The sequence below is a fragment of the Ascaphus truei genome, chromosome 1 (assembly GCF_040206685.1).
Source record: "Ascaphus truei isolate aAscTru1 chromosome 1, aAscTru1.hap1, whole genome shotgun sequence".
Lineage (NCBI taxonomy): Eukaryota > Metazoa > Chordata > Amphibia > Anura > Ascaphidae > Ascaphus > Ascaphus truei.
In genome coordinates this window covers 134,159,709-134,173,169 of record NC_134483.1, presented here as the reverse complement: position 1 = coordinate 134,173,169, position 13,461 = coordinate 134,159,709, and the positions used below count along the sequence as shown (strand labels likewise).

Here is a 13,461-nt window from a genome sequence, read left to right as displayed (position 1 = left end):
TTAGAAAAATCTGGCTAGGAGTCCTTTACTAAAGTCACCGTTTTTCAGAATAAACCCTGAACACTGAGGCACTTAATTAAAGCAGGAAATATATAATGGTACCATCCTAACCAAATAAAGGCAGTTTATAGCATGAACCACTTTGTATGCAGCTTTTGTCATTTGGTCATACCAGTTGATTAAAGTGTGCTTCAGTGATCAGAGAGCCAAGTTATAAAGCAGTTATTAGACAATGTACTATGGTGACCCTTTTAATAATCCATATATTATTTAGCAGAATTGAAATCTGCTGGATCACGTCATACTGTAAAATCATGATGGAAAATAAAAGCTAATATGGATGTGAAAATAGAATAGTATGCACTCGTTTTGTTTAAATGTACACTAACTATTACATACAAATATTTACTGTGGACTGAATACACATAAAGAAGTTAGTATATATGTGCACATGCTGTTTAATAAACCCTTTCAGTGCTAAAGATACCAGAAAGGCCCATCCAACATTAAAAAGATCACGTAGTTACACTCACAGTGAGGTTTTAACTGAAATAAATATATAGAAGAAAGCACAAATGGCTTGCTTAGATCATGCAGAATGCCTGACATTTCCTTAGAGCGGCACCCATGCACTGTCTAATACCTAGATCGCTTTATGCCAGCCAGTGTATTATATTAATCCAAGGTGACCTGTCTGAATAAAAACACACCAGACAGCTCAAGCTACACGTGGAAGTTGTAATATATCTGTGCTTTGCTGGTATTGCTACAAGTCAAGCAGGAAAAGGCCCTGGATTTTCTCTTTCTTTAATTTCAACCACAGCTGATCAGGAGGTGCAGGAGCCAAAACCCAACCCACAGGCCTACATTTGAGCAGGTCAAGAAACAGCTATACAAGATGAATCCTAACAAGGTCAGCCCTGTGGATATGATGATGACTCTGGTAAGTCCAACTTCTTCCTTCAATATTTCAGATTTATTAATTACAGAGTGATCCAAGTGGGTTTTTGTTTCCTTCTTTTTTTTTTAATACCAGGATTGAAGCAGGGAGTCTCCGGATCTGTACCCCATTAATTTCAGCTCCTGAGATCTCCTGCTTCCAGAGGTACTTAACTCCATAGTGGCTGTTGGTAGCCACTCCAGGGTTCACATCATTGCTGCTTTTCAACTCCCGGACCCTGCAGGCCAATCGGAAGCAGTGACATCATCCGGTGCGGCTTCCTATTGGCCCATGTGACCGGGAGCTTTAAACTGCAGAGGAGAAGGAGCGGCTCACTGAGTAAAGGCACTGACTGGCACTACGTTTGAAGCAGGGGAACCTGGTTCAATTCCTGGTGTCAGCTCCTTGGGCAAGTCACTTTATCTCCACAAAACATAGATTGTAAGGGACTGTGTCTGCAAAATGTCTCTGTAAAACTATTATTATTATACCGACAGCCCTTACGGAGATAAGTATCTCTGGAAGCAGTTTAAATTAATGGGGTTTAGCTTTGGAGACCCCCTGCTTCAAACCTGTATTAAAAATAAAAAGCTTGGAGTGCTCCTTTAAAATGTATTTTAATGGGGTGGCATACTCAGTGTGTTCACTTTAATATTCACACCTGGAATGGGAATATCTGTCGTTTATACACTATGATGTTTTAGGGAGACATGGATGTACTTTTGAGCATTGTCTGCATTTACAGTTGACTTTGCAATAATAGTTGCATGTATCTTAGGAACCAAGGGAGCCGAGAAAAGCCTTTTTCATATTATGTGTAGCCGGGCTCCCCTCTCTCGTAGTTGTTGTTGTCGGATGGGAGGGTTGCAGCAGGGCAGGAAACGCTCTGGTATATCGGAGGTTCCGCGACTTCAGGGCGCCGCCATGTTGATACTAGCGCAGGCGCAGAAGGTTGCGGCGCTGACTAGGGAGCAGAGGTCGCGCATGTGTGTGGAGTGATATACAAGTGTCCTGCGAGGAACCACTCCCCCTCTGGTGGGAGCCATCGCAGGTGGAGGCGCTGCACCACGTATAAGGTTATACATATTATTACGCGTGCCCCAGACTCTCCGTGGCGGAGGCTCAGGCCCTGCGAGCCCACAGGTTATACAGCATATGGTAGCGGACTGTGTTCAATAGGAAACAGGGCAATATTTGGAAGCGCTGCTGAGATCTTAGACCTGGGGTGCCCATTAACAGACATCTCACACTGCCTACCATGGCTCTTCCCTCGCGTCAGAGAGTGCGCGATTGGGCACGGCAAATGCAAACGCCCGCCGCGTGGTGGCAGTGAGCCAAGTTCCTATGGCCTTACCATTAGAGACATTGCAAACGGCCTTACGACAACTACCCGGTTTTGCCAAAGCCCGCCTGGTAGACGTGCTCATAGACCAAGACTCTAAGTGGAACACCTTGCTAGTTGATTGTCGCTGAGATTTGGTGGTCCTCGAGCCCGCCGTTCCCCAATACCTGCAGCTCCCTAACTCCCTGCCCGGGGGAAGCCCTTTTGTCTACCCACTTTGAGACCCCCCCCCCTGGAGGGACTGGGTGACGACTGCCCTACCCCCACTTCCGTTCCCTATCCGGCTAGTGAAGCGGGTAGCTGTCAATCGGAATTTAGTTATCAAGGGTCCAGCATATCCGAAGAAGCTGGACTGTGTAGGGAGATGCTGCAGAAGCTCAATGACAAGGTAGGCCAGCTAACCGCACCACCCAGTTTGCCCCCGTTAGTAGAAGCCCTCACGCTGGCCACCCACTCTCAAAATTACTGGAAATTGAAGGCCTTCTCCGGGACCCTCCCTGTCCCGATGGGGGAAGATGGGATAGACCCATGGAAGGAGCACACCCGAGGTGTGATGGAAGAATGGTCATGTACAGACACAGTGAAACGTCAACGCATCATGGAATGCCTGAGACCCCCAGCGTCCACTCTGGTCAGTATTCATCGAGAGCAGCATCCTGATCTCAGTTCTCGGATGATGGTCGAATTCTTAACAGAGGCCTATGTTGTAACCGAGGATGATGGAGCCCTGTGGGCCAAATATTACGCCATCAATCAAAGGGATGGAGAAGACTTATCTGCCTACATCCACTGGGTGCAAATAGCGTTAGGGCCCTTGCTTCACCATAAGTATGTGACAGCCTCGCAGATGGATGAATACCTCCGTAAGCAATACCTGCGAGGATCCTGCCCTAACCACCCTATTGCAAATATGATTTGCGATAACCTCACTCGAGGGAGCCCCCCCTCATTCACCAAGTTGTTACAACAAGTCAAGGAACATGAGGCGCATCTAATGCTTCATTCTCCCCAGAAAACTAAGGTACCTGCCACCCCCAAGAGTAAGGGGGGTAATGAGGAAAAGGAAGACCCCTCGGATAAACCCGGGCCCGAGCGACCAAAGTACGCGGAATGAAATTCGCCTCCGTACAATCGCTGCACTCCGCCGAGGGAGCTGTCCTGTTACAAGTGCGGGAAGGAAGGGCATATCTCCTATGATTGCCGGATGGGAGAATCTCGTGACCGGAGTCCCTCGCCCAAGAAGTTCACGCCTAACACTATAGTCTGTGGCGTCTACACTGCCAGCGAAGAAGACCCCGTTCCCAACCACAGTGGAGAAGGTCCCCGGGACGGGAATAATCGAGTGGGACCGGTAGCTCTTATACGGGTGCTGGTAGATGGCATCTACTCCTCTGCCTTACTGGACACGGGATCTCAGGTGACCATCATATATCGAGGGTTCTATGATCAACACCTCCAGAATCGGCCCCTGAAGTCGGCCGAACATATCAAAGTAAGAGGGCTCAGCAACGAAGACTACCCCATCGATGGCATAGTGACAGTGTCCCTGGAGATCCAACAGCTCAACACCGGGAAGTCCCATCCCATGAACGTAGAAGTCCTCGTGTGTCCAGAGCCCAAAGACCTACCTAAAAACCCGATCATTCTGGGCACTAATGCGGACATTGTACAAGCAGTTATCCGGGCCTATTTGCAAGAAACCAATGAATTGCCCATGTTCAGTCTCCAGCTGCAGCTTGTCCAGACGGACCTGGACCCCCCGCCTTCGGTCTCGGAAGACTATGGACTGTTGTTCTGCAGCAGAGGGGGTTTAACAAAAATTCCGCCAGGGGCAATACAGGGGATGCCTGCCTGGTGCGCATATGCTGAACGAGCGGACTCGGAACAGCTCTTTTCACTAGAGAGTACACCGGAGGAAGACGCTAACAGAGGATACCGGCTAGCACTCACTCACACAGACACACTCACTCACACAGACACACAGACACACTCACTCACACAGACACACACACTCACTCACATACACACACACACACACACATAGTCACTCAGTCTGTTACTCACACACACACACTCACCCACAACTCAGGGGGTCGCACATGGCAGCAGTGTGGCCTCCGCACGGCAGTGGGCCCTCTACACTGACAACGACAACAGTATCAGCTCCAGTTCCAATCCAGCGGTCTCTAGCACTCTTGTAGTGTTCTGCGATGTTGCCCAGGCCCCACACGTTAGTTCATGCCTCCCACCCGGAGTGCGTCTTCTCGCTAGAGCTGCTGGTGAATTATGTGCTGGTGGATCGTGCGGCGCTGGGGCTCGTGGACAAGCCTCTGCCCATGCTGGCCTTCCGTCTGCTGGACTTCCCCACCCTGCTGGTGTACCCAGGGCCCGAGAATGAAGAGGAGGGGGGAGGTGAAGAGGCTTCTGGGCTGACGGGGCTTCTGCACCTGCCCTTCAGCCGGGGCAAGTCGTGTCTGTTCCGCTTGTCCCTGCACTCCCTGCAGAGGCGGCTCTCTCAGTTCCCGCTGTACGTGCTGCTGCTGGACCTCCGGCTCCCTCTGCTGCTGGGGAGCTGCCTCCTTTCCATGTCCGAGGCAGCTCGGAGGGTAAGGGAGGAGGCGGAGAGGGGGCCCGGCTGCTTCCCAGTGCCCTGCTGGAGAGGAGCCAAGGGGGAGCACCCTCTGTACGACCTGATGGGGAGGAGGGTGGGCCGCCTTTCCCTCGGATACAGGCTGACACCCCCGGGCAGCAAGCGGGGATCGGGGGCAGGGGGGAGGAGATCAGGAGGGGGAGGAGAGCGGGGGAAGGGGCTAACCCAGAGCTGCCTGCTGGCCCTCTTCCCCGCGTTAACCCAATCAGGGAGGGGGATTATTTATTTATTTATTTTAAATTGTCGCGAGCAGGGGAATTCATAGAGCCGCAGCACGGCTTGCCACGGGCGTGTGGCTATAAGTAATTGTCGAACACTGTATATATATATATATATATATATATATATATATATATATATATATATATATATATATATATGATAAATAGTATAAGGGGTGTTACAATAGCATGATTTCATACTTCCTGAAGGGTATACTAAATTACTCTACTTATTTTATAAAATCAAAATTATGATTCTCATGTTAACTGTGTCCAGTTTATCACACAAAATACTTGACAAGTTATATATTGGAAATATGGGTCCATTTACAAAGAAGGAATTGGTAAAGGAAAGACTTTTGTGTAATTTTTTAGATGGAAAAATACAGTAAGCATTTGGAACTATTGGTAGCAGAAAGGACACAGGACTTAATGCATGAAAAGCAGAAGACGGACCGGTTATTATACAGTAAGTGAACCTGTTGGACTAAAGGATTTCTGAAGATTAAAATTGGGTTATTGTTGAAGATGTTAAATGACCCAGTTGCTCCAAGCATCACCAGGGAAAATGCTCATCAACCGAGATAAATGAACATGGTGCATTGAGTTTTGCTTTGATGATAATGATATACAGTACTCTGAGCTAAAACTAGGAGAACAGTCCTTCCGTACCTAAAGATACGGTGACCATATTTTGAAAGTGACAACCCGGGACAAAATTATTTATTAATCATCTCTCACTCACGCACCCCTCCACCCTCTTCTCTCTCACTTACCCAACCCTTCCCCCCCTCTCTCCTGCTTACTCCACTCACCTCCATCTCACGTTCCCCCCACTCCTCCACTTCTCTTACACCCCTTTTTCACACTGTAGGAGACAAGTGCCGAGCTACAACCAGGGAGACATAGATTGGGGAAATAAACAGTGGATTTTATTTAGTCCATATCTTCCAAAAACAACGCAGCTTTCCCTTTGTAAGGGACTGCTCACTTCCCAGACTATATCTGCAGGGCTGGGAGGCTAGGCCTCTTGTCAACCTCTGACCCCAAAGTCAAAAGAGGTACCTGTAGGCAGGAGGCTCTTTACATCAGTCTCCAGATCTGAGTTGGTGTCCATCATGTTGGTGTTGGTGCACCCTCTAGCGGGTTCCAGTGACCACTGGGTCCTGGAATAGAGGTTCTGGTTCCTTGGGATCTGGCTGGCAGCACAGTCCTTCTTAGCTCAAGACACCCCTGTGTAGATTGTGCAGCACACCTTTAAACCTGATTGATGAGCCAGGTGGAGACTGGTTAATTGACTCTAGCTGGCATTAACCAGCTCCTTGCTGGACTCATCAGTTACAGACAGGCTTTTGGTGTGCTGCCTTTTTAAACTAGGGAAAGGCCCAGTCACAATCACTCACTCAATTCCCCCCTCCAATGAATCAACCCCCAACAATGACACAGACCTCCCCCCCACAAGACACCCCCACCAATACACACACACACATAGCTCCCCCCAATAAACAGACTCGGCTCCCCCCTAAGACAGACATACAGCTACTCTCAAAGAAACACAGTTGTCGTCCCCAAGACACACATACAGCTCTCCCACCCAAGTCACACACCCCTGCCCCTCCAGAAAGACACAGCTCCCCTCAAGAACACACATACACTTTGCCCTTACTGGTAAGGCCTCGGGTCTTGCGCTGCTCCTGTGGGTGGATGTGGATGTTGGGCAGGGGACTAAAATGTCTCATACTGTATGTCCCAGTAATTAAATTGAATAGAAGAATGATAAATTGCTGCACAGTATTATAATCAGAAAAAGGGGGATACAACTACCGGTGCTCCTGGTTCAGGATTCTCTGTATCAATCCAGGGTATAACGAAGGGAAGAAAATCAGGGCTCCACGGATTTGCTCAATAAACTATTTTTTTTGCCAATAGACTTAACGTTTCGGCCACACAGGCCTCTCTCAAAAGCAGAAATGGCCAGTAATTAAATTGCCATTCCAAGAGATTTGGAGCGGCAATTTCAAATCGGATACAAATTACACATTTTACTCACCCTTTCGGGACACAGGGACAAGCACTGAAAAAGCGGTACTGTCCAAGTCAAACCGGTACATTTGGTCACCTTACCTAAAGACCATGCAGTATATGCTAAGCAGTGATGAGACATACGGCACCTAATGGGCCATTCAAGAGAGTGAGCAATATGGGTCTACTTAATAAAAGTCCCTCAACTGCAAAACTGAGGCAAAACCAGGGTAAAAAAAAGAGAACAATATTTTAAAAAAAGTAATCTCCTTTGTAGCAATAGATGTGCTTTTGATCAATCTATTTGCATTGGTTTTGCCCCAGTTTTGTAGGTGGCGGGATTGTAGTAAATAATATCTTGTATTGGTTTTCTGCTGGTCTTTAAAAGGTAGTGTTCATTTGTATTCCCGGTGTAATTTTGAATGGGGTACCCCAAAGTGGCAATGCTCCTTTAAAATCACTCTAGAGTCAGGGAATTTGAGTCGGTACCGTATTCTTACATACTGTACAGCCGGGCTCTTCAATCAGTTCTCCAAAGGGGCCAGATCACAAAACGTTTAGGAGTAGGAGGGCCACAAGCTTATTATAATGTTATTTTAAATACATTAAAAAACTTGCAATGTATATTTCAACATTTTGCAAGCATGTATGACATTTGTGAGTTTCAGTGTGGAAAATTGCACGTTGCCCTTGCTAATTCCATGCTAATTGCTTTCGTAGAAACTAGGCTTAATGCATGTGGTCTCCAGAGCTGAACCCCATTCATTTCTGCTCCAGGGACCCCCTGCTTCAGGAGATACTTACCACCATAGTAGGTGCCGGTAGCCACTCTGGCTGAGCTAGCTGGGGTTTATTAAAGTATAAAGCTCCCGCGCCATGTGGGCCAATAGGAAGCCAAACCTGATGACATCACAGCTTTCTATTGGCCTGCAGGACTCGGGAGATTTGAAACTCCATTATGTGATCCCTGGTAGACGAGTGGAGCTGCCAATTACAGCCCCTATGGAGGAAAGTATCTCCGGAAGCTAGGGTCCCTGGCGCTGAAATGAATGGGATACAGCTCAGGAGACCCCCTGCTCCAATCCAATGTAAAATGAATGTAAACCTGATCAATATTTCCTGACAAAGTAAATGACCCAGTTTATGTCATGTGGCTTGGTTTTTGACCAAGTCAGCTTTTTTTCCCTCCAGAAACAATAGTTTAAAAAGTACAAAAATATCTTATTTCATCTTACTTCGTCCTATACAACAATAGCATTGTACGCACTGTACAGAGCTGTAACAAACCTTGCGAATACACGTATAGAGAGGGCTGAGATTAGAGCTGCAGATGTCAACGCGGAAATGAGAAGGATAAATAATGCTAAAACAAACCGTGCACAGTAATACTACTTCACGTAAACATGATCAAGTCATTCTGCTATTCTTTTATGTCCTAAGGTATGTTACCAAAACAGGTTGCAGATGACCTGAGACAAGGCAAACCTTCACAAGCCCAAAGTTATACTAGTGCAACTATATTTTTCAGGTAAGATAATGTCAGTGAATGTACAGTGTGGTACTGCTAACATGAATGTGGGTACCGCAAAATGTGAATCTATTGCTGAATTTAAATACATACCCCCATTATCACAACACCGCAGAGAAATCATTTGTATAACTTTGTAATATGCCTTGTACACAACTTGTATTCCTTTGTAATGTTGCAGGACTTACATTTGAGAAGGAAGAGTAGTGGCCTGGTGATAACTGCATTGTTTATGGATAACCGTATACAGTATGAATCCCAGTGCCAGATCTTTGTGAACTTCATCACCTAAAGCAGTGGTGCTCAACTACTGTCTTCAAGACCCCCAACTCGTCTGAGCCACTGATTGAGCCACCTGTACTGAAGCTGGGATAACCTTAAAACCTGACTGTTGGGGGGTCTTGAGGACTGGAGTTGAGCACCCCTGAACTAAAGCATCATTCCATCTGAGACTCTCAATATTAAATTGTTATGAAGCAGGGGGCCACTGGAGCTGAACTGTGTTAATTTCAGCTCTGTAGACCCACTGTTCACCAAGTTAATTTTCTCCGTAGGTGCTGCTGGTTACTTACTCATGGCACGCTGACCAATAGAAAGCCGCGATGGATGACCTTGCAGCTTCCTATTGGCCCGCATGCCGAGGGAGATTTAAACCTCCATTTTGTTTCCCCAGCACATGATGGTACCGGGGCCTTCGGAAGTAATTATCTCGGAAACCAGTTGGTCCACAGAGCTGAAATGAACAGGGGTCTGCTTTGGAGAGCCCTGGCTGCTTCCCACCTATGTATAAAAATAACAAATAATAAAAAGGAATAAGTGGAACTACACCTTTAAGTTAGCAGTTACAGTCGATTGTAAGCAAAGGAGAAGAAACTGATCATGTTTGCAAACTCCTCTGTATAATGCTGCATGCACGGCAGTCCCCCTTTCTGTTTAGACCTGTTTTCATGCGCCTTTTGAATTGTAAAAGGAACTGGGCTAATATTCTGCTTTTTTTTTGGAGTAACTGCCAGGCAACATTTATTGTAGAGGAAAATGAAAGGGGCATATTTTGAGAAAAAAGTTGGTAAAAAGGGTACAGGCATACCCCACATTAACGTACACAATGGGACCGGAGCATGTATGTAAAGCGAAAATGTACTTAAAGTGAAGCACTGCCTTTTCCCCACTTATCGATGCATGTACTGTACTGCAATCGTCATATACGTGCATAACTGATGTAAATAACGCATTTGTAACAGGCTCTATAGTCTCCCCGCTTGCGCACAGCTTCAGTACAGGTAGGGAGCCGGTATTGCTGTTCAGGACGTGCTGACTGGCGCATGCGTGAGCTGCCGTTTGCCTATTGTGCGAGATGTACTTACTCGCGAGTGTACTTAAAGTGAGTGTACTTAAACCGGGGTATGCCTGTATAGTGGAGATTTTGTGCTCTTTTTTTTTCTTCTATTTGCCACTAGACAAATTTGGACAAGTTACAAAAAATTATAAAAACCCAGGCTGTGATGAAAAAGCTGCGTATTATGGCACGCATAAGCTTATAAGGGTCCATGTTCAAGTGGACAGGAAGCAAAAAGTGACACACTGGTAGTGCTCATTTGTATGCCATTACCCAGAATCCCTGGCTGCACTGGAAGCATTGTTTTCTAAGAGGTAATGGGGAAAGGCAGGGTTGCAGACCTGTCTGAGATGTGCGAATGTGCGCACAAGTGGTATTTTTATTTGTAATCAACATAACTCGCTAAATGAGTCTATACATACAGTATACTGTAGATGATATTTTTGTACAATTAAGTTATTGTTACAGTTTGTACGTACATAGAAATGTACTCTATGTCCCTGAGGACTTCATTTTCCTGAAGAAGTTTCTTAAAATATCCGTGATTCTTGCTGAATATACAAAAATAATGCACTGTGACACAAGTATCCTTAGGGGGGGATGAGTGGAAATAAGCATGATATAATGAAGCCTCTACAGGCTAACAAACAATAGGATGCCGTGTAAATAGTTGCATAATAAACTAGCCCTTAAAGATAAGAAGACATGCAAGAATTAAGCACATCCCAGCATTCGCTTCCTCATTCACTGATATACTGTACTTAACTTCCATTCATAACCTGCATGTCTGTGCTCAGCCACTACATCGTTAGGAATGTGGGTGATAGGTCAGTGCCAGACACATGCATCATGATAATTATAGGAAAGTAGGCAAAAAGATTCATCTTGCCACCTGCTGTAACAAGCACCATCAAGACTTACAATGTTGTACAACGCGTCCCCTCCACACACACATAATTCATCAATAGGAGATGAACATTTCAGTAGGACAGGATAGCTACAGCCAGTTTACTGTTACAAAACCCAAATAGGATTCCTCTGGTCAAGTTAGAATCTCTAGTGGGTTATTTTCCTATTCTGATACATGTATGTACTGTATGTAATGTAATATGCTGCTCTATACTGTAACTGCCTTTTCCGTTGTAGTTTTAATTTCTTTATCTTTCGTCATTTAAATAGTAAGCTCTGTTGAACAGAGACTCTCACACTCGCATTGTTTAACTTACTGGTTAACTCACTTGTGAAACTTTGTATATTATCAACTTGTACTGTCTTGCTACAGTAATTCTGTGGATCACTGGGAACATGGTCGTGCTATATAAATAAGCATATACATACATACAACACTGTGTTTGGGCAAACTCTAAGCATTTGTATAAACGTGTGTATTGGAATTGCATGATCTACATTGCAATATTGATTGTGTTTCCTGTGGTGTGTTTTCCTAGTGACATTGTTGGGTTCACTCATTTGTCAAGCACCAGTACCCCTTACCAGGTTGTAGATTTCCTCAACAAACTCTACACCACATTTGATGAAATCATCGACAATTATGATGTCTATAAAGTGGAGACTATAGGTGACGCTTGTAAGTACTGTAATTTACTCTGCTTAAAAGGGGCATACCCAACAGGTACCCAAATGCACTAATGGAGTTGACATGGTTAAGTTAAACGTGGGTAACTGGTGCCTTTTTTGGAAAACAAATGGAGAAATGTAAATATTTGTAATATTTTTATTTTTCATTACAATTGGTTCATACAATCTTTATCTAATCTCTTTTTGGTGGCGAAACTGTTGTTCAACCCTCAGATACACAGGTTAATTTTTCTCTTTTACAAGTACAGATAGGTGTCTTATGGAGAAACATTTCATAGTAAATATGGCCCTGAATCTTTCTAAGGAGGCCAGCTACACTGATTGTGTTATTTTGTTAAACTTTATTGGCCTAAGTCAGTGTTTCTCCCTTTTGCCTCCTCTTTCTCCTTTCACCAGTTACAGAACTTTCCATGTAATAACACCTAATGACATACCCGTTCATCCTAAAATGTTAATGTTTCATTCATCTTTCATTCTGCAAAACATTGCTCTCTACTATAACTATTTTTCAGTCTCACCCTAATTTGTAGAATATGAGTAGCTGGCAGTACCTAAACTACTCCCCCCACCCTACATGACATTCTCACCCTCTTCACCACCACCCATGTGTTATGAATGCGTATATCACTTGTGCTGTCTGGGAGACAGACCTGCTAGACAGAGGTGGGGAGTATAGACTGAAAGCTGCAGACAAAGATTCCAACAGGAACAAGGTACTGTATGGACAACCGGGAACTGGAACACAGGAAGACGGGGTACGGGGAGCAGGAACATAGGGGTATGGGAGCAGGAACACAGGGGTACAGGGAGCAGGAACACAGGTGTACAAGGAGCAGGAACACAGGGGTATGGGGAGCAGGAACACAGGGGTATGGGGAGCGGGACACGGGTACGGGGAGCAGGAACACAGGGGTATGGGGAGCAGGAACACAGGGGTATGGGGAGCGGGACACGGGTATGGGGAGCGGGAACACAGGGGTATGGGGAGCAGGAAGATGGGTACAGGGAGCAGGAACACAATGGTACAAGGAGCAGTAACAAAGGTACGGGAGCAGGAACTCAGGGGTATGGGGAGCAGGAACTCAGGGGTATGAGGAGCAGGAACACAGGGGTACAGGGAGCAGGAACACAGGGGTAAGAGGAGCAGGAACATGGGTACGGGGATCAGGAACATAGGGGCATGGGAAGCAGGAACACAGGGGTACGGGGAGAAAAAACACAGGGGTACAGGGAGCAGGAACACAGGGAACAGGAACACAGGGGAATGGGGAGCAGGAACACATGGGATACAAGGAGCAGAAACACTCAGGGTCCAGGAGCATAAGGGTAAGACTACCTTGCACAGGTAAGGAGAGAGGGAAATATAAATCTTATAAAGGGTAAGGACAGGTGACAGCCATGTTGTTTGAGTCAATGAAACCTGAGATATCAGACTTCCAGGGATTCGCCAGTGCCGAATGGGAGCAGCTGCAATGGCGGATCCTGACACTATGTCTGCAAATTCCATTGACTCGGATATACACTTTCTGCTATGTCCATGAAAGGTCTTAACAAAAACACCAGGATATATGTTACCATCTTTGAAATCTATCAACTCCACAGTCACAATCTGCTTTAATATCTCCTTTTTTCCTTCACGTCCACTAGCAGCACACACCATTGGACTTGTTCTGGTTTAAAAAGAAAACTCTCTCCCAGATCCCCAGTGTTGGGTATATCTAACCTCAAGTAAGAGGACTTCATCACCATTTTTTATTTTAAGTCAGGTTCCATCAGGGAGTTCAGGCACAATCAGGAACTACCTGATCGGTACTGTAGGTTAC

General features: G+C 45.8%; 1 protein-coding gene across 1 annotated transcript in view; it reads left to right on the top strand.

Moving 5' to 3' along the window:
- Positions 1-13,461, top strand: part of LOC142492444 (atrial natriuretic peptide receptor 1-like) — an 87,032-nt gene that overhangs the window by 43,898 nt on the left and 29,673 nt on the right. The window contains exons 6-9 of the mRNA XM_075595084.1: positions 824-943; positions 5,529-5,622; positions 8,616-8,703; positions 11,488-11,627. Of these exons, the coding sequence (XP_075451199.1) occupies positions 824-943; positions 5,529-5,622; positions 8,616-8,703; positions 11,488-11,627 (442 nt within the window). The remainder of the gene's footprint in view (positions 1-823; positions 944-5,528; positions 5,623-8,615; positions 8,704-11,487; positions 11,628-13,461) is intronic.